General features: G+C 55.6%; 1 protein-coding gene across 1 annotated transcript in view; it reads right to left on the reverse strand.

Moving 5' to 3' along the window:
* The window catches only part of GRIK3 (glutamate ionotropic receptor kainate type subunit 3), a 222,254-nt gene that overhangs the window by 12,669 nt on the left and 188,533 nt on the right, over positions 1-21,052 (reverse strand). Inside the window, exons 11-13 of the mRNA XM_041737767.1 lie at positions 16,346-16,569; positions 10,765-10,883; positions 8,410-8,627 (exon numbers count right to left, since the gene is read on the reverse strand). Of these exons, the coding sequence (XP_041593701.1) occupies positions 8,410-8,627; positions 10,765-10,883; positions 16,346-16,569 (561 nt within the window). The remainder of the gene's footprint in view (positions 1-8,409; positions 8,628-10,764; positions 10,884-16,345; positions 16,570-21,052) is intronic.

Consider the following 21,052-nt stretch of genomic DNA (forward strand, 5'->3'; position numbering starts at 1 on the left):
TACTCAACTGTCCAGCTAGTCTGCTACTTATTTACCCATCCATTCATCCATGTATCTAACTAGTCATCTATCTATTCTTTTACCCAACCATCCACCCACTTCTCTACCTCACCTCTCTTACCCACTCGCTCTCCCATGAAGCCAGTCATCCATCAGTAAATCTCAAATACTGGCAAAAGTAACTTGACAATGAACCAGTCAGGTAGCCCTGCCCCACTTCTTCTGTCTCAGGAAGGGCTTAGCACTCCTCTTCTTTCTGCAAACTCCTCCCTGTAGCCTCACCCAACACCCCATTCCTCCCTTACATAGGATGACAAGCAGAAACAGGGTTCTGACATTAAAGCATATGGTCTTTCCAGGAACACTCCACCATAAATGGAGACAGAAATTTCTTTTGGGGGTTGGAGGGCTATTGAGGCTGATAGGCTTTGAGGAAGACACATGAAAGCTCCAGCGGGTAAAGGAACACAATGAGGAAGAACACGAGAGAGAGGTCGGGCCAGTTGAAAGGAGAAGTGACAATACCACGTGAAGCTGGGGCTGTGATGCTGGTTTCAAGTGGATCTGCTCTCCCAGCCCCAGAGGCAACACATTCACACCTCCACCAGCTTTAGGCAGGTGGCTCTGAAATCTGCATCCCTAGAATGGCCACGACTGTACTTGTTCTGTAGCTTGGGGCTCCCACGCTTAACCACTTCCACTCATGGTCTCTGCTTCCATTTATGTTCCTTCCTGTGTTCCAGTGATTTCGTGATTCCAGGGCTCATCCCCCCAAAAGCTCCTCTCTAGCAGGGCTGGTCTGAGGCAGAGAGGGACACACCTAGGGCCCCTCCCAGAGTCTCGGGTCCCTCACTCATCTCTTGGGCCTGGTCACCAGAGTTCTCAGTTCCTGTCACTGGCCTGAGCTCTAATCACCACCCCAGGGAACGGAGTCCCACATATCCATGGCTCCCACGTCATCCTGCCGGTCCCAGCTCCAGTGGGAATCTTACTTAATAAGCATTGCTTCAGGGCCAGTCACCCAAATCAATTAATGGAATCGTTTGGAGGAGCCAATACAGGGCGACGTGCCAAGACAGAGAAGCTTTTTTTATCAGTAAAATTGGCAAGAAAGTAAGTTTCAGGCTCACGACTTTCAATTCCAGCCTCCTCAAAGAAGTAAATTGATTTTCCCCAACTGAAGATACTTAATCTTGAGAATTTAACATTTCTGTACAAGAAAAATGTATATAGGTATATATATAAATGTATATCAATTTCAAAGGAAGCTGAATCCCAGGGAATGTGTGCAGGGAGGCAGTGGCAATGTGATTCCATGCGAGACCTGGGGTATTTTCCACGGTGGAAAGGAGACCTTTCCTCAAGTTAATTGGCTTGCTTATCCCTGGGAGTGGAGGCTTTGGCCTTATCAGATCCACATACTCGAGCAGTTAATCATGTCTCTGGGATTATTTCCGCGGGGACCAGGCAGGCTCCCTGAGTCTGTGGCCTCTGCCTGCCGCTGTAGCCCACCTTGCCAGGACAGACTCACTGACCCTTCAGGCCAGCAGTAGCCTCTGCTGTTGGCACCTGACCCCTGAGGCTTGCCTGTGTGTGCATGTGTGTGTGTGTGTGTGTGTAGGGGTGGAGGCTGCAGGCTGGCCTGGCCCCTGCAGGGGAGTCTGGGTCAGCTCTGCTGCTTGGGCTCTGGTGTCACGCCAACCCGGTTTCCAGTGCCGGCCCAACTCCTGTGTGGCCCCTGCATTTTGGCCTTCTGATTCTGCTCCTGCTGGAAGGCAGGGCTCTGACTCTGGACAAGCCAGCAGATGGGTCAGGAGACCCTGGAGGCTGAGATGGGTGAGCCTTCCAGCTCAGGGGAGAGTCTGCTGAGCACCTGGAAGGTGGGGGGCTGGGTTGGTGGGCCTCTCCAGGCCCTTTCCAGGCTCTGTGGCTGCAGCAGGACAAGGCTGTGCGGGGGGATGGGGACCAGACGATGCTGGAGCCCTGGGGAGCCTGGGAACCTTGGCCCCCAGCTCTGGTCTGCCCCCTGAGCTGCCATCCCCTGCTGTGACGGGCCTCCCCCAAAGGGCTCTCCTTGGAGGAGCTGCCTTCCAACAGTCTCTGCCTTCAAAGCTGCCCAAGTGATGTCACATCTCTGAGCCTCATGTCCCACATCTGTGAGATGGGAGTGGGCTGAGCACAGAGCCCGGCGCCTAATAAGTGCTGGATAAGCAGATGACATCATTATTTCTCCTGAAGGCTCTATTTTCTCATTTGGAAAGTGGGGATAATCTAGAGTGCAGAGTTTCTGTAGAAATGAAACGACACAGTGCTCAAGGCAGAAAACCCCCACTGCGGAGAGGGACCGGGGAGGGCGCTGTAAATACGGAAAGAGCGCCGAGTGGAATTCTGATAGACTGGGAGAGCTGTTGCCTCTTGGCTCCCACAACTGTTGCTCAGCGGGAGAGCAGCTCTTTCTGGAAAGCCAGATCTTTCACATTTTCAAGGAGCTGGAAATGGGAATTTTTTTAAATGCAAAAATCTCTCCATTTTAAAATGCTGGCAACTCACATATGAAAATGTAAGCAAACCGTATGGCCCCCCAAAACCGTGTCTGCGGGCTGAGCAGGGCGCATTTGTATGTCACCACTTTCAACAACAAACAATAGGGAGAGTTGACACTCACTACACTGCGATCTCTGTGTCAGGTGTTGAGCTGCTTATGCACATCATCCCACTGTCTTCATCTCAGTAACTGCGAGGTGGCTGCTATCATCAGACCCATTCCACAGATGACAAAAGGAAGGCGCAGAGAAGGCCTCCGTGCCAAGAGCGCTCAGTCACTCCCCCCCCCCCCCCCCCCGCAACTGGCCAGGCCCTGCACCTGTCCCTGCTCTTCGGCCTGCTGTCTGGGCCTCTGAGTCCTCGACAAAGCCCGTGGCCCCCACCTGGAGGGACTTGGAGGAAGGGAGACTCTCCAGGTGTCTCCGGGCGGGTCCCCTCTCCAAAGTGGTCTGGTTAAGCCTTTTGAGGACTATGGGGCAAAAGGAGAAGAGCGTCCAGCCCGCTTCCCAGTCTTCTGGGTCAACCAGCTGGAGGGACGTCGGACTGGAGTGCTTCCGTGTGCCCGGTGCTGGGCTGACTGCCGGACGTCCAGCAGTGTGCTCAGTCCTCTCGCTGGTGGGCATCAGTATCCGTGTCACACGGGTGAACAGACTGAGGCTCGGAGAAATAAAGTGACTTACCCAAGGTCACCCAGCGGAGACAACACCCAAGACTCAAGTCCTGGTGTGTCTGACCTTTAAGACCAGTGTGACCTGACTGCGCCAGCAGGGTGCCCGGCACCAAATTCAGCCTGGCCTCCGCCTTTTGGCCTTGCCACCCTGCTCCTGCTGGAAGGCAGGGCTCTGACTCTGGACAGGCCAGCAGATGGGTCAGGAGACCCTGGAGGCTGAGATGGGGTGAGCCTTCCAGCTCAGGGGAGAGTCTGCTGAGCACCTGGAAGGTGGGGGGCTGGGCTGGCGGGCCTCTCCAGGCCCTTTCCAGGCTCCGTGGCTGCAGCAGGACAAGGCTGTGCGGGGGTTTAGGGGGGGGGCGGACAATGCTGGAGCCCCGGGGAGCCTGGGAACCTTGGTCCCCAGCTCTGGTCTGCCCCCTGAGCGGCCATCCCCTGCTGTGACGGGCCTCCCCCACGGCGACACCAAAGGGCGCTGGATCCTTGGAGGAGCTGCCTTCTGACAGTCTCTGCCTTCAAAGCTGCCCAATGAACACGCTCCCCCAGTGTTCTCCTTTACATTTTGCCTACATATTTTTACAGCCAAACAGTGCTTTCAAAGACTTCCTTTTTCATCTCCTAATTAATTTTTATCTTCCCAGACGGAGGGAGGATAGCACGGGAGACGCTGTTTGTGATGTTTGCTGCTCCCCGACAACTCTTCAAATGAAATTTCCTCTGGAACACCGGGGCGCCTGGAGCTGTGCGTCTCCCGGGCTGCAGGGTGCACACCAGGGCTCTGGTGCCACCACCACCCTCCCGACCGAGAGCCCAAGAGGACTGGGTTCTCTTTGGTTCCTGTCCTTAACACGTCTCCTCCTCTGGGCCACTTGGCTTCTGCTGTCCTTGTGCCGCTGGAGCAACTAGGATGGCTGCGGCAGGACTGTTAGGCTGGGGCTAAGTGCACCCGGCTGTGGCTTGGCTCCTGTTCCACCGAGTCAGAGAAACCACAGGCACACGGTGACACAGCACTCGGGCCCCGGCGCCGGACCGCTGGGGTTCAAATCCCAGCTCTGCTTTTCACGAGCTGTTGATGGTAAAGCAAGTCCGTGGGAACTCAGGTTGCCACGGAGCCTACCCTCCTCAGGTGTTGAACGGAGACGAATGATAACGGTTTCCGTGGTCCGGGCTTGCCGCGAGGGTGACACGCGTGACATTGGCTCAAGTGCCCCAATGTGGCCGGCACCTACTAAGTGCTCAACAGATGCTACTCTTACCACTGACCTTGCCAGTGTGTCCTGGATTTCCCGTGGCTGGCCCCTGAAGCTGATCCCTGCTCAACCCCAGTGCCGCACCCACTCGTGGGCAGGGGAGAGGCCTAGCCCTCCAGAAGAGCCTAGAGTGCGCGTGGGGGAGCGTGCTGCGTGTGCACACAGAATTATCTGACCTGACGTCGTGCTTCCTCCACTGACCTGCTGTGTGATCACAGGCAAAACCACCCACCCCCTCTGTTTCTCCAGGTGAAACTCGGGTTTCCTTCCAGCTGTAAAAACTGAAAGTGGTGAGTCCATCGACAGATGAACGGATAAAGATGTGGTCTCTCTCTATATACAATGGACTACCAGTCAGCCATAAAAAAAAAAAAAAAAAAAAAAAGTGAAATCTTGTGCTTTGCAATGACGTGGCTGGAACTAGAGGGTGTCATGTACGCTAAGGGAAAGAGGTCAATCAGAGAAAGACAATTATATGTGGATTTTAAGACACAAAACAGAGGATCGTGGGGGGAGAGAGGGAAAAATAAGACAGAAGCAGAGAGGGAGACCAACCATTAGAGACTCTTCATCATGGGAAACAAACTGAGGGTCGTTGGAGGGGAGGGGGTGGGGATGGGGTACCCAGGGGACGGCATTAAAGAGGGCCCATGACGGGATGAGCCTGGGTGCTATACAAGCCTGATGGATCACTGACATCTACCTCCGAAACCAGTAATATTATATGTTAATTATTTGAATTTAAATTAAAAAAAAAAAAGGAGGCTACCACCTTGCCCAGGGGGCTGGGAGGCAGGAGGTGTGACTGGAAAGCCCGGCTGGTAGGGTGAGGAGGACGGAGGTGCGTCCAGGGAACTTGGGGGTGGGGAGGGGTTGTGCTTCTAGCTCATCATCTGGGGTGGGGTTAATAGCCCCACATTCGAGCTCCTCTCTGCCTGCAAAGCGGCCCTATTGCTGCTGTCAGGGAAAGGGACCCTGGGCTAGAAGAGCCTCCCGGGAATTAAAGCAAGAGACAAGGTGGCCAGACGTCCAGGGCAGTTAACTGGTGATCAGGAGCTGCTGTTCCTGGCCAGGAGCCCTTGTGAGCATGGGCCCCGGTGACCCAGGCCCAGCTGGGTGACAGTGTATGTGTCCCCCATGCACGAGGGCAGGGCGGGCCGCCAGGGGTGCCGCTGGGCATGGAGGACGGCGGCCCGGTGGGGAGCTGGCCCTGGGCTCTTGGAAGCCAATGTGAGCATCTTAGCGTGGAGGGAGGGGGGAGGCCAGGGCATCCAATCTGCGGTGATGAGCCCGCACCAGGCTTATTTATGCTGCTTCCCTTTGATCGGGAGCCCTGCTTAGAGACGGGCTCATGTGTAATGCATGAGAGATGCTCGGGCACAGTCAGAGGGCTGGGCCGCAGCCTGGGGACACCAGCAGGCACACTCGCACCAGCACACACACGCGGGCAGGAACCATGACATGCACACGCAGACAGTGCATGCAGGGGCTGTCGCACACACACAGGCACGGCCCATTACATACACAGGCTGACACTCATGCAGACACGTGTGCATGCAGGGGGCCATCACGCACACACAGGCATGCCTGTTACACACACAGGCTGACACCCACGCAGACACGCGTGCATGCAGGAGCTGTCACACACACACATGCATGGCCCATTACATACATAGACTGACACACACAGACATGCATGCATGTGGGAGCCGTCACACATACACATGCACGGTCCGTTACATACACAGGCTGACACCCACGCAGACACGGGTGCATGCACGGGCCGTCACCCACACACATGCACGGCCTGGTACATTCACAGGCTGACACCCACACAGACACGCGTGCATGTGGGAGCCATCACCCACACACCCATGTAATGGCATGGGCCATTACATACACAGGCTGACACACGCAGACACACATGCATGCAGGAGCCGTCACACACACACATGCATGGCCCGTTACATACATAGACTGACACACACAGACATGCATGCATGTGGGAGCCGTCACACATACACATGCATGGTCCGTTACATACACAGGCTGACACCCACGCAGACAGGCGTGCATGCAGGGGCCATCACACACACATACGAGCCATTACACATGTGTATGCCTGGGCTGGGACACACACAGATGCCATCCCCCGTGCTCACCTCTGTCCACATGTACCCGTGGGGACATCCAGGCAGACAGACACACATGTAACCTCCATGCACATATACATCTAGACATTCTGGCACAGCCACACTCATAGGCACATGTCCATGCACGCAGATCACAGAGACACACGCACATGTATGCTTGCCAGTTCACGTACAGATTTTTGCAAATACTCACGTCCAAACACAAAGATACACATACACCCACACAGGCAGACTTTGCACACTGGCACCTGTGTGTACACATACACCCTTAAATACAGGTTTATATGGATCATGCATGCACACAGGTGCACACATGCTCCCATACCGCTCAAAAACACGTAGGGTCCCAGAGAGCTCCTACTATGCCTGTGACAATGCTTTTATGAGCCCAAATGCATGTATAGTGACCCCTCAGGAAGGCCACACTTGCCACTTCTCAGTGGCAGCAGCAGTGTCACACGAGGGGAGCCTTTTCCTTCTGTCTTTCCTCTTTACTGAACACCTGCTTCCATCCTCAAGGAGGGTCACAGGGGAGGCCAGAGTAGGGGAGAGTGCTGGTGGGGCTGCAGGGCGTGGGGGGAGAGGCTTTCCCTCCCAGTCCTCTCCCTCCTGCCCTCTCCTCACTCAGGCCCCACTGGAGGCTCAGTCCAGTCCTCCAAGGCTTAGCCTGGAAGGAAACCAGAGCTGGAGGATAGGGAACAGGGCCCAGGCTTCCAAGTGACGAATAAATAAACAGATGAACGGACCTACAGCCCCTGGAGCTCCCGAAGCCTGACCACTTCAGAGAAACCATGAGAACAGAGGCACCTGGGAACTCATAAAAACGTGCATTCTTGGCCCTGCCCCAGACTTCCTACACCGGAAACCCGGAAGGCGGGGCCCGGGAACCTGGGTTTTCCCAAGCCTCCCAGATGATTGGGATCACGCTCATGTCTCAGAACTACCGTGGCCTAGAGCATGGGCTTTTGCAGGAAGGCAGACCTGGGTCCTTCAGCTGTTGAGTTCTTGGACAACCTGCTTCGTCACTCTGAGCCTCAGTTTCCACACGTGTACCGTGGAAATAATCATGGTGTCTACCTCACAGGAGTTGTCATAAAGGGTCAGTGAAGCCGCGCTGCTAGTCTGGGGGCAGTAACTCTTATGATTTTTACCTTAATTCCTGTAAGAACATTTAGCCCGTCAGTCTCCTAAACCCTAGCTACTCTAGTAGGTGAAAGTCCTTGGGGGAACTGGGCCAACACCCCCAAAGCAGGAGGAGCAGTAAAGCCGGGGCCAGACCCCATCAGAACAGGAGCCCTAGCAGGGACAGGGGCTTTAGCCGGACACCAGCCGTCCAAGAGTGTAACATGCGAAGAAATGTTTATTTTTTGCTGCTGCCCCCTCAGGGGTGGAGAGCTTGCCGCCAAGCGCAGGCCAGCCTCTTAGGACACGGATGTCACCGAAACCTTAAGCCAAAGGTGAGGGAGCCCACTGGCCCCCGTACGTGTCTGTGTGTCTGGACCACGCTTCTCCTTCCCTCTTTCCCAGCCTCATCCTTCCACCTGTCCTCCTCCGATGATTTAGAGAAAAAACCAGCACATTGACCCCATGCATGGTCCCAGGTATGAAAATGTGTAGGATCTGTGCTGGGACCCACTCTCGTGGCCGCACCATCATCACAGCTTCCCCAAAGCCAACTGGTCTCCAACAGGGAAGGGCCCGAGCCCTGGGGATTCCTGTGCGGTTTGGGAAGGACAGTGATGGGTGTGGGAGGGTCCACTCGTGGTGCTGCAAGGGAGGAAGAGGGTCTCACCTTGAAGAAAGTCATGGTGGCCCCATCCTTAACGGCCCCATACTCGATTTTGGTTTGCTTGGCCAGGTCATCAGCAGAGTCGATGGGCGACTCCATGCGTTCCACTGTCAGAAAGGCAGCCAGGTTGGCCGTGTAGGAGGAGATGATGATGAGCGTGAAGAACCACCAGATGCCACCGATGATGCGCGTGGACAGGGCTTTGGGCATCAGCTCTGACCCTGGGAGGGTGGAGAAAGGCACGTGGTTCCTGACACCGTCTAGGGCTGCTCAGGCCCCCAGCGTCACAGACCCCACTGATGACCTAGTAACAGCTCAGCAGTGGTCGTCACTGTGCTCCCCGGACCAGCTAGCAGCGCCTGGGGTCTTGCTAGAGTCCCCAGCACATTCTCAGGTCCCTTCCCAGGACCTACTGACTCTGTCCCTTCAGGGGTAGGGCCCAGAAATATGGGTTCGGCCCAGATCAGCCCTCCAGGTGGTTCCCGTGCTGCTAAAATTTAAGAACCAGATGACACCCTGGGGTCCCCGGGTCAGAAGGGCTGGGGGTAGAAACCCCTGCACTCAGGTGGATCCTGCTCCCAGCTCCACGTGACTGCGCTGGACACTTTTCCTCTCTGGAGACTCACCCATCCTCCGTCCCAGCCTCTCACAACTACCGTGAGGCTGCAGCACTCTCGCTGCAAGTGAGAGGGCAAATATGCACCGTATACAAACACAAGCCGGCCGGGCGGTGCTGTGCAGCAGGAGGAAAATCAACACTTTTTGAAGCTCTTTGCCAAAATAGATCACTCTTCCTCCCCGACCTTGGGCGTGGAGCACAATTTAGATGAAACCTTCTAAGTGAAGTAATTAACTAGGCGGCTTTCAAGAGATTTAAATAGCAAGTGACTCCTGAACTTTCCAGAATATTGGGACCTGCATTCTGAAAAGTGCTTTGATACAGATGATTTTTTTTTCCCTTCTTCTTCTTCTACTCAAAGAAATCACTCAAAGGAGAGTTTTTCAAATACATGACTATTTTTTCTCCCTCCTAATCAAAACCCCACGGGGAATACATCAGGGGCCAGGCTTTGAATAGCCCTGGAGGTGGGAGAGGAGAAACGATGACTGCGTTGAGGGGCTTCCGGGTCTTTCCCAACTGTCCCTGAGAAAAGATGATGGACAAAGAAGTGAGGTGAGGCTCCAGGACACACATTAATGGTGGGACAGAAAGACGCACTTGCCCTGAAAGCAGCCTGTCATCGCTTCCCAGCTCCCCTCCGCCAGATTGCTCCACCCCCCAGATTGCTCCAGGTCATCAGCAGAGGGCTTGGCAGGTAGTGGTCACTCAGGACACGCTGGGATCCTGTCATTTATTTGGCATTTGCCGACAGAGGTCTCCTGAGGGCCAGGGTTTGTGCTGGGCCTCGAGAGCACACACAGCTGAGTGCCCTTGGATCCCCTTCCTTTCCTTGCCCCCTTGTCACCCAATGCGCCTTCATGGGATCCTAACATAGGCAGAGACTTTGGTCCCACCCCCACCTTCTTCTCTGAGTTAAGAGGCTCTGGACATGTGACTCGACAGGTGGAACCCATGAACTTGTGGATCCTGGCCAGAAAGGCTAGGGATGGGGTCCTTCCTGGGAGGGGGATGCTTCTCTCCTGGCACCCACCCTTCTGCCCATGGTGTCTCTGCAGCCAGTGTGGGTGCTCTGCTTTCTGAGACATCTGACTAGCTGCAGAGCTGACCAAAAGCAGGGCCCCCAGGCCAGGGTCAGGTGCAATACACCAGCCGTCCTTCTAGAGGATGTAGGAAAATGCTATCCTTCTGTGCAGACCCTTCCTGATGCACTCAGGCTGATAGCCCCACCTTGACCATGACCCTGCTCACTCCCAAACTCCCCAAGGCCAGGTGGTCACTGAGTCCCATCCCTGCTACATCCTGAAGTTCTCGGAGTCCATGTCTGTCTTCCACCCGCATGGCCACCACCCAGGTTCAGGCCTTAACCTCCCTACCCCCAATCTCCTCCATCCTCAGCTCGACTTGACTCAGCCAGACTGTAAGGTGACAGGGCCTCAGCCGGGTTGGCTCCAGGAAGCAGGACGCTCCCGCTCCACAGCGGTTAGGGACGAGCCCTGCACATCACGGGTATAGGGTGGCTTATCTGCTTTAGCCTCACACCCCGAGCCCTATCTGGCTACGGTAGCGAGGGTGGACGGGGACCTGGGACCAGGGTACAGACCAGGGCTGACAGTTCAGCAGGTCTGAGGCTGCCCTGGAGGGTGGGCAGGCTCTGCTGACTCAGGGGCACCCCGCGTCCCCCACCTGCCCCCCGACCCCCCGGGAGGAGGGAACCCCTGGGGAGAGAGGGCACATACCTTGCTGCATCAAGGACCCCATTCCGAACCAGAAGCTGTTCAGCAGAGTGAAGTTGTTTTCTACGACCTCGGAGCCAGGATTGCAGGGATGAGCGTCGTACCACTCGTAAGGGCTGAACCTGGAAGGGAGAGGGGGGCAGTGGGGCAGAGCTGCAGGGAGCCCACGGGGGAGGGGGCGTCCAGGCCACGAGAGCTGCCTGTTTAGCAAACATTGATGTGCTGCCACTTTAGCATCAATTTACTCGGTGCTCTGCTGGGGAGGCAGGGAATGGGAAATCAGGGCCATTTTGCGTCTTGTTCTTTATCGTTAGTGCCCTTTTCCGGTTGTAAAAGTAATTCAGCAGTATCTCTGAAAATTAAAAGCACACATGCCCTTCAACCTAGCAATTCCGCGACTCATTATCTGGCCTAGAAAAAAAAAAAAACGCCCCCACATGAGCTTATATAAAGAGAAGCGCACGAGGGTGTTTATCAAAGCATTGTTTGTAATAGCGAAAAACTGGAAACAGCCTAAATGTCCTTCAACAGAAGAATGATTAGGTAAACGATGTCAGAGGCACCCTCTGCAATGTCACACGGCTGATAGAACAGAACGAGAGACGTCTGGAGGTACTGACAGGGAAAGATCTTCCACCCATACTGTTTGGCAAAAAAAAAAAAAAAAAGAGTGATAAAATAAGAACAATATGATCACATTTATATAAATAGATCCGCAAAGATACAGCTCTCTGGTGCCTTACGTACGTGTGTATACAAACGTGTTGGAAGGGTCTGGAAAGATCCACATCTAAAAAAATACCAGCGTTTATTACCTCCGGGGAAGGGGGGTTCAAAGGGCGGCTGGAATTTCAGAGAAGCCTGTTGCTTTAGACAGATTATATGAATTTTTAGAAATGAGAATGGGTTTTTTCTATTACTTGTATACTTAAGATGGGGGAAAAAAAAAAAAAAGCAAAGCATACTCTTCATAAAATATTCAAGCAGTAGAGAAGACTACGATGAAAAAGTGAAGGAGGTCCTCCAGGATCCCACCCCCGGGGAGAGAACAACGTGTTATATAATTGTTCAGATTTTTCTCTCTGAATATACAAATATCTGAGTGACAGGGAAAAAATGTTACTTAGAGCTGCGCCCCTCCCCACCCCACTGCCTGGTAAGGAAGAGAAGTCCTGATAACTGGAGGAATCTTTGCTGCATGGATTCCAGGTGAGGACACGTAAGCAGGGGGAAGCGAGAGCACCCTGGAGAGACTGGGAGACCCTGGGGAGACCCTGGAGAGAGCCCCCCCTCCCCCCGGAGGCTGGCGTGGCTGGCGTGGGGTCGGACGCTGAGATGACAGGCCCAGCAGGAGAGGCGCGTCCAGTGGAATTTTGTTTTGTCTTCTAATGCATGATATGCTTTAAGCGTGATGTTGAGACTTTTCTATCCCCCTTTTAAAAGCTTTAATAAATTATACATTGATCACCAAAGCTCGCGTGAGAAGAATTCTGTTTTCACCACGTGGGGAGACCCTACCCATGTGAAATCTTAAAGGGAGGCTTTAAACCAAGATGGGGATATTCAAAGGGAATGGCCACGAACAGGTTCGAGTCTCTAAAAATCCACAAAGAAGAGATAAAGGCTCTTTAGGAGAGGCGAGGTGGAAGCTGCCGTGGGAAGGTTCTGGAGAAAAGCCTCGGGAGGGCGGTACATTCAGGGGTCCCCGCGTCCCCCCTGTGAAGTCTAGGGAGTGGGGTTGCCATGAGCCCGGTGGGTGGCCCTTCAATGAGTAGAGCCCGCCTGGGGGTCTGGAGGGCCAGGGTCGGGCTGCTGGGTGGCTCCCGGGTGCTCGCAGGAGTGCGAGTCCCTGTCCCACGGCATTGGCCTTCACGCCCAGACGCAGCCAGATACACAGACACTGGGCCAGCAGCGCGTCCCTGGACCAGGTGGGCCCAAGGAGACAGATCCAGCCCCGCACCACCTTGAGCCCCATCCGAGAAGGGCCCCAGGACCCCAGAAGGGAGAGGCCTTGGGGCAGGGGCTGCTGGCGGAGGAGCAGGCCGGCCAGGGAGGCTCTGCAGGAGGGGGCCCATGTGCCAGGTGAGGCCAGAGGTCTGATTTGCAGGCAAAGGTAGAAATGTCGAGGACTCGACTGGACCCAACCTTCTAATTCCTGATTTGTGACAGTGTTGGTGGTTAGAGAGACACCGAGGGTCTCTTTCTGTGACCTGGAAGTGAGCCAAGAAGTGACAGGTGCCTGCAGGGCTCTGCTGGGGACGAGAGCCCCAGGTCAGAGCCCCCCAGAAGGCCGGGTCGGGGTGGGGAGACAACGTAGAGATGATTTCTGATGAGGCCGCACAAGGGTTGTGGGTCTTACGTGCACACACGTATGTGATACCGAGGGTTGTTTTCAGACACAAGGAAGGATGATGCCATAGTGCTGCCTGCAACTTGGGCTCCTCACTTATGTGAGGTATGTCACCGGCCTCCTTCTAGACCCGTTTTTCCAGATGTGCCTTTTCCTCTCTGAAACTACGTCCTAGGGGTCTTTGATCCCTACTCCGCTGGTGGTGCTGGGCCCGTCCCCGTCTCCCACTGCCGCACACTCTGCCGGAAGAGACGCCCCTGAGGACACCTCCATAGGCACCCACACCCACGGGTGGGCCCTGTCCTCCAAGGAGAGGCTTTCTAGATTTGCGGCGGGGGGGGGGGGGGAACCATCAGTGATGACTTTCAATAGGATAAATTCCCTCGGTGGAGCCGCCCATCATGATACAACCACCTGGCTCTAGAATGGGCCTCTTGGCCCACCAGGACTTGGAGGTTGACAAAATGACAGGTGCCCATTTTGCAGACAGGGAAGTGGTTTGGAGCAGTCAGGGCGCTGGAGGGCCCAGATTCTAACCCCTAAGGCCACAGGAGAGGACAGAAGCGGGTTGGATCCTGGATAGTAAGGAAGGTGCCCCCCAAAGTTCACGAAGGATCTTGGATTAAGGGCTCGCAGCTGTGAAGGACCGTCCAGTCATGCACACAGGTAGGAGCTAGGAGAGGCTGACCTGGTGATACCTCTAGGTCTCCACTTGTGGGAGAAGCTGAAGTCCAGCCCCGGTGATGGAGGTGTAGACAGAGCACCGGCCAGCCGGGGCCATCTCTTCCCCGGGCTGCTCATCTGCACCGGATTTGACCAGAATGTGAGTCCTGGGAGCTGGACTGGCTGGCAGCTGACCCTCAGCCCTGCCCCGGGGATCCTGCATTTAGGAAGGACCACGTCCTTGCCATGAGGGCCAGCCATACCGCTCTCTGTCTCCCTTCCTTTCTCCTTCTCCCTCTCTGAGCGTAAAGCAGAATAAACCGGTGGCAGAGAAGAGTGTTGGTCAACGCGGGGACTCCTGGTACTAGACAGACACAGGCCAGGCCAGCTGGCAAGCCGGGCAGCCCCGTAACACACCACAGCTGCCCTGGAGTGGCCCGGGGAACTGCCCACGCTTCCAAGACCCCATGTCTGGGGCAGCTGCGTCCGGCTGTCCAGCAGCCAGCGTGGAGTGGTCCAAAGGACACCGGCCACGTGGAGGGGGGACAGAGGCCACATCCATCCTGTAGATGCGCCATGCTTGGCTCGGTGTTGGAAGACATCGAGTTAGCGACGACCTGCACAAGCCACGAGGTGACACACAAAAAATTTGACTCTCTGTCTAAACAGCATGAATGTTGCAGTGCGGGGCTTGCGTCCCTGCTTAGCACAGCGTGTCGGGGCCTAGGAGCGGCTGCCCCGCTGGCCAGGCGTGCATCCTCCTCCTGCTTCATTCTCTCACGCTTCTTGTCCAGCCCCGGGGACACCAGTGTTTGCCACCCCGATTTAAAGATGGGCGGGTCTGGCTCTGGGGTCCAGCCCTGGAAGCAAAAGCTGTCTGACCTTGGGCCCTGGCTCGGCCTTCCTGAGCTTCACTTGCTGCTTCTGCACAGTGGGCAGAAGTATTCCCACCTCTTCGGACCTCTGTAAGGATCGGACAGGATGGGTGCGAGTGAGGTGAGTGTGGTGCAATGTGATAGCTGTCCTCTGTTCAGGGCCCTGTGGCCAGGTCCCTTGTCCCTCTCCTGTCCCCTTGGCTGTCCTGTGTCATTCTAGCAGCTGCAGAAGTCCCAGCTCTTCCAGAAAGCCTCTCCAGCCTAACCTCAGGAGGGGGGCCCCTACCTTCTCTGCCAGGAGGCAGGAGGTGAAAAGCAGGCTGAAAGGCTGGGATGGGGGGACTTGGTGGGGGGACTGGCCTTGCATCGGTGGGCAGGAGTCCTGCTGGAGAAGCCAGAGCTGCTTTCCAGGGGGTGGGAGCCGAGAGCCGGCTGGAGCTGCTCAAATGACGGTGAGAGCTCTGGAGAGGGTCGCCTGCTTTCAAAGGCTCATTAGGCCATTAGAGAAAGAGGCGTGATGAAGGCCTCTTCCGGGGGGCTGGGCGGCGGGTGGGGCCGGGCAGGCAGGCAGCACCGGCCAGCTGGCAGCCACGCGTCCGGAGAGGACAATTTCATCCCTCACATCCTTCCCTTTGGTCTCTCTCTGTGCCGGAGGAGGGAGCCAAGGGGGCTTGGTGGGAGGGAGCCTTTCAAAGAAGACTCAGGAGGGGAAAAAAAAGGCCCAAACACAAGTCCTTGAATCTCCAATTGCCTCTCCATAGAAGTCTCTCTTCGCACCTTGTTAGGATGTAGAGGACAAAGAAGGAGGGCAGGGCCTGGGGCTGGAGCCTGGAAGCAGGAGGCAGAGGGCTGGGGGTCCAGGAGCCACCGACCTGGGGCAGGGGCACAGGACACACGTCCAGGGGGCCGGGGATGTGCCTGACACACACAACACTGGGTGGTCAGAGCTCCAATGCCAGTTGCGTCCCTTACTGCTGGGGTGGCCTTGCTAGGCACGGGGCCTTTGCGAGCCTCAGGTGTCTCCCATTTGTGGCAGTGACGGGGCAGGGGGGTGGGTGGCACTGAGAGAATTAGGTCATGAACAGGGCTGTGAGGCAGAGCTCAGTGCTTGGCAAGCAGCAGGCGCCCAGTAAACACGGAGCTACACCTGACCCTGGTGACCACCTCCGACCGGGCACCAGCAGGCTCGTGCTATGTCTAGTTCGTGCAGACGACCGAGTGTGCGAGGCGGCTGCCAGCATGTGTTATGGACAGGGATGCGTGCGTTTATATGGCACTGTTCCTCCCAACTCTGTGGACACGGTCTGTTTTCCAAGTTTCCATCCTGTCACCGGACTGTCCGATACACGGAAGTCTGTTGTCCTGGGCGCCTGGCCCAGGTGGTGAAGCTCTGGGCAGTGACCTAACCTCTCCAAGCCTGCTCGAGGGGCCTGGGACACTCCTGCTGCCTCCTGGATGCAGACCAGGGTAAGGCCTGGGGATGCAAGCTTGGGATGGGGTGGGGCGGGGAGGAGGGGCAACAGAATGTTCTGGGGGTCTGAGCCTCGGGAGGGTAGAGAGGGGTAGGAACAGCAGTGGCCCGAACCTGGGCCTTCTGTGCTGGTGACCACAGAACCTGGCCCCCGATGTGGTGACCAGCGTGGCTTCCCTGAAACCCCAACCTTGGGCCAGAGCCCTGGGCCGGCATCGCCCTTACCTGGCAATGACAAAGAGGACACAGCTGACCCCCAGGTAGGCGAGCAGCACATACATCCAGATGTCTGGGGACAGGGGGTTGAGGAAGGAGAAGACACTGGGGTTGGTGCCGTTGGGCTTTCGATACAGGATGCTCACACCGAGTGTCATGAAGGGCTTGGAGAAGTCGATGGCCTTCTCGCGGACGTGGGTGATGGTCAGGGGGGCCACGGCCAGATCTGCCTTCTGCAACGAGAGGGAGACACACACCCAGATGTGAGTAAAGCCTCAGACGAGCAGGGGACAGACACCTCTTCCTGGAGGAGGGGAGGGCAGGGGGTCAAGGGGAGTCTGTCTCCAGAACCTTGGGGTCACTCGACCGTTCTTCAGTGTTGACAGACCCCCTCCTTCTGTGCCAGGCCGGGCCCGGCGTACCGAGGAGACAGTGGTGACTTAGACCGAACCCCTGTTCCCCAGGAGCTCGTGGTATCAACGTGCAGCGGAGGGAACCCCATGAAACCTGCACCCGTGTGGTTCGCTCCCCAAATGGCGCTTTGTCAAATACACACAGTTCAGCAAACCTACACACACTTAGAAACAGCTCCTGCTCTTTACTGGCGACTTTTCAGACATCGCGAAGAGGACGCGGAGTCCAGAACAAACCTTCCTTGAATCTGCTTTCCTGTCCTGTCCACTTCTCGACTGCTTCTCCCTCTTCTGGATACTTTATGCACCCTCAAAGCCTCAAAATCCAATTGGGCCCATATAATACCCTCGTTAGAGGGAGAGGGGAGCCCAGAGCCCCCTTCGGTCAGTCGGGTGAGGGGAAGGAAGAGGGCAAAGGCGGCTCGGAGTGTTCCCACGCTGGCCAACTTGAGCTCATCACAATGTTAGAGGGTAATAATTAAAGGTCCGTCTCTTTGGTCTGAGATTTCCTGATTAAACACCTATAATCCCTCATTCCCATCTTCCCAGCCTCCTCCCCGCGGCTCTCCTCCTACAAAGGCCCCATTTAACTGCTTCCTGTTCCCCACATGCCCTTTCCCGCCTCCATGCTTTGCACACACCGTGCCCTGCCGAGAACACTCTCTCCCTGCTGTCTCTAACCACCATCCCTATTTCCGCGCACATGCCGCCTCCAATGCCAAACACCCATGAAGCTTGCTCACCCCCACGGTAAGGTCCTAACCCGCTCAGTTCCAATGTAGGATGCGTGGCCATGGGACTCTCTGTCTTATCTGCCTATTTACCTGTGACTTCCTAAGCGCAGCTGGGCGTAGCTGGGGCCTTGCTTTGCTTGTCCGTTCCCAAGCCCATCTCAGCCCTGTAGTATTGTTGACGGTGTTCCCCCTGGGAGGGCTCCTGTGGATAGTGACCTATCACAGCGTGAACCAGGTTATCACTTCCCTGTCTTAGGAGAGGGCAGGACAGAGAGGTCAGGTCCTAAAGAACAGCACGAAAGACCCTTTGGCCAAGGGTGGGCAGCTGCTTCTGACACCCCTTTCTAAGGCCTCTAGGCAGCCACCCAATGGCTTGGTCCAATTTGCTTCATTCATTCACTCACTCACTCGTTCATTCATTTTATGAGCTCCTCTAAGCACGAGAGATTCAGAGCTGAGCCAAAAGGACGTGGTTCCTGCCTCAGGGCTCAGGGGGACACAGACATTCATCAAACTGTTTACTAAATGGTAGCTGTTAACACCATCTCTGATTTCACCAATCCTAGCATAGGAACCAGCCGCCAAACTGAAGTCAGTCTTCCAGGAAGGGAAGCCTGACCTGGGTAGACTCCGCAGCTTCCCCAGGCTGGGGGCGGTGGGGGTGGAGGGCGGCCTTGCTGGCAGACACGAAACCACGACACTGCAACCTCCGTGTTTTTCCTTTTAAGGGCAGCCCCCACATCCGATGACTGACATGCGGAGCCCAAGGGTCCAGTGACCCTTAGAACCTGGGACACCAGGGAGGAGGAGCCTGTTTTAAAGGACGTGTCAGAGTAGGATCGTCCTTTGGTAAATTTTGGAATGTGTGAGTTGGAACTTGCCTTGCTTTGAAGGCAGACAAAGAAGAAGTGCACAGCTGCCGCCCCCCGGCCCCCCGGAGCCCTCAGGGTGTATACAAAGAAGAGAATGATCAGGGAAGGTGCAGAGTGAGAGACCCAGCTCCTGCTCTTACGGAGCTTCCGGTCAAGTGAGCAACCAAGGGGGATGTTGACAGGACTCAGTAGGGTGGGGACAAGGGTGTGATATTCTGGAAGGTTCCTTTTATTCCCAAGTTTAGGATCCTCTATAATGTTGGCACAAGGCAGGGTGTAGTGGACTTTAGATTCTAGAACTCAGCCTCCCCTGGCCCTGGCCCTTCAAAGCACATTGTTTGGGAGGCTGTGGTCTGACTCCAAAGTCATCATCACTGTACATTTGGAGCTGGTCTCTGGGAACAGCTTCTGGGGCTTGGACTGGGTTCTCGGGAAGGATCTCAAAATCAATGGTGCCAGTCTTCCTCTGGCTTTGATGGCAAGTTGGACGAAAGGACTAGTGACCGAGGATCAGGGTGTCTGCCGCCATGCGGGTTCCACGAGAAGGGGTCCGGGACTGGCAAGGAGGCCAACTCTAGGGCTGCGGGCACCTGCTTCTTCCCCAGCGCCATCCTGGAACCTTCCTAGGATCCGCCCGCCAGCTTCCCGCTGCTCTCGGCTCTCAGAGGTCGGGAGGTGGGTGTCCACACACATTCTGTGCCTACAGCAGCCAGTCAGCTGGTCAACCTGCTCTCCTTCACGGGGAGTTTTGATGCATGTTCTCCCTCGGGCTTCAGGAAGCCTGGCGTTCTCCACTTTGATTTTGGCTTAGGCAAGAAACACTACATTTCACCGTTGGTTACGATTTCTCTGAAAAAGGCATTATTTCGTCCGGCTTCCCTTGCAAGAGTGGAACAGATGTCAAACCTCTGCTGTGTCAGTTCATTACTCGGAATGAAAGGCCCAACGTTGGCAGGCTCTTCCCACTTGTGCAAGATTTCTTTGAGGGTGATTCATAAAATCATAGGCTGTCAGAGCTGGACCAGGGACCTTCAGGAACATCTATTCCAACCCTCCATTCTTATGGAGGGAAACTGAGGCTCTGTGAAGGTCCAAGGCCTTTGCTCTCATGTCCACGGTGCTCACAGCCTTGAACAAACCAAACCTCTGACTCGTCCAACACATTCATTGATCTCACTGGTGATTTGTTGGCCCCGTCTGCCTCAGGACCTTTCCCTACTTTTGTCTAAACCTCTCAACTGGGCAAGACAACCCTTCCAGGACATTACTTGAACCCCATAAGCCGCTTTCCACCTCCCAAGAGTCTGTCAGGACCCACTTGGCTCCAGCCTCTCCCACTCTGCTCCATGGGGCCACTTGGCGCCCTTTGCTCCCCCACATCTCCAGCAAGCAGAGCTGAAGGCAGGATTGGCTAAACCACCTGCAGCTCCCTCTTCTGGCCCAGAGCATCCCGCCACCTTGGCTGCTGGCTGGACACTAGCCTTGTCCCAGAAAGTGAAACCGGGGAAACCCCCTCCAGATTCCAAGAAAAGACTTAACAACCATGGTCCAACTTCTTGTAACTCATCGCTGATCAGCCTTCTCCTCCGCCAGGGGTCCTCCAAGGGGGAAAAGCTCAGCCCCCTGAGCCTCAGGGGGGTTGCTACCTGGGTCTGGTGACTCTCCTGGCACCTGCCTACTTGCATTCTCAGGTAAGGTCTCCACCAGATCCCCTGTCTCTGTGCTCTGCCTCTTGGTTGGGATCCCCTGAGTGGGGTGGGGGGAGGGGGATCTTGCTGCTCCGACTGTGACCTGCTATGGTTAAAATAGTAAGAACCACTGTCATTCACAGATGGATCCTATACCCCAGGCATTGCTAAGCATGCCATACAGGATCCTCCCAGCAGCCTCACGTGGCGGTAAATGTCCTAGCACATTCTAGATGAGGGTGCTGTGGCTCAGTCAGGCTAAGAGGTTTGTTCAAGCTCTCCTTGTCTGGGTGACCAGTGGCGTCGGTGGTACAGTAGTGAGTGAGCAGAGCTGGCTTCCAAGCTGGTGAATGGCTGGGCTGGTACCTGGACCCGGTTCGCTGCGACCTCAAACCCCCATGTTTTACTACACTATGACGCAAACCACATGTAGGGGGGTTGAATTGTGCACCCCCTCCAAATATGTTCAAGTCCTAATCCCTGGCATCCGTGAATATGAGCTTGGAAATAGGCCCTTCCGCCCCCTGCCTCCCAATAAAATAGTCTTTTATTATTGCCACTGGGATTAAACAGCATCGGCGAGATTGCCGGGGGAGTATCGGGGGCTGTGTGCAAAAGGAGGGGCACAGTGTGTATCTTCAATGGGCGTGTTTACTTCCCCCAGGATCGGGCTCTCTCTGGCCCCTGCTGAGTGTCCCTGAATCCATCACTGGGTCCAGCAGCCGCTCCTGGGCGTGCAGCACCGGGGGTCTGTGTGCATCTGGTCTCTACCTCGCAGGTGTTCATTCGCGTGTCCCCAGCAACACTCCCCACGTGGTTTCAAATTCTCACAACACTCCCGCCTGCCTCTCCAACAGCCAAAATTAAAAAAAAAAAAAAAGATATTGATAATACCAAGTGCTGACAAGGATGTGGAGCAACCGGGCCTCTCCTAGCTTGTTGGTGGGAACGTAAAATGGTGCGGCCACTCGGGTCGCCGGTTATGAGAAAAGACTATAACTCCGAATGG

This window comes from Vulpes lagopus, chromosome 23 (genome assembly GCF_018345385.1).
Source record: "Vulpes lagopus strain Blue_001 chromosome 23, ASM1834538v1, whole genome shotgun sequence".
NCBI lineage: Eukaryota > Metazoa > Chordata > Mammalia > Carnivora > Canidae > Vulpes > Vulpes lagopus.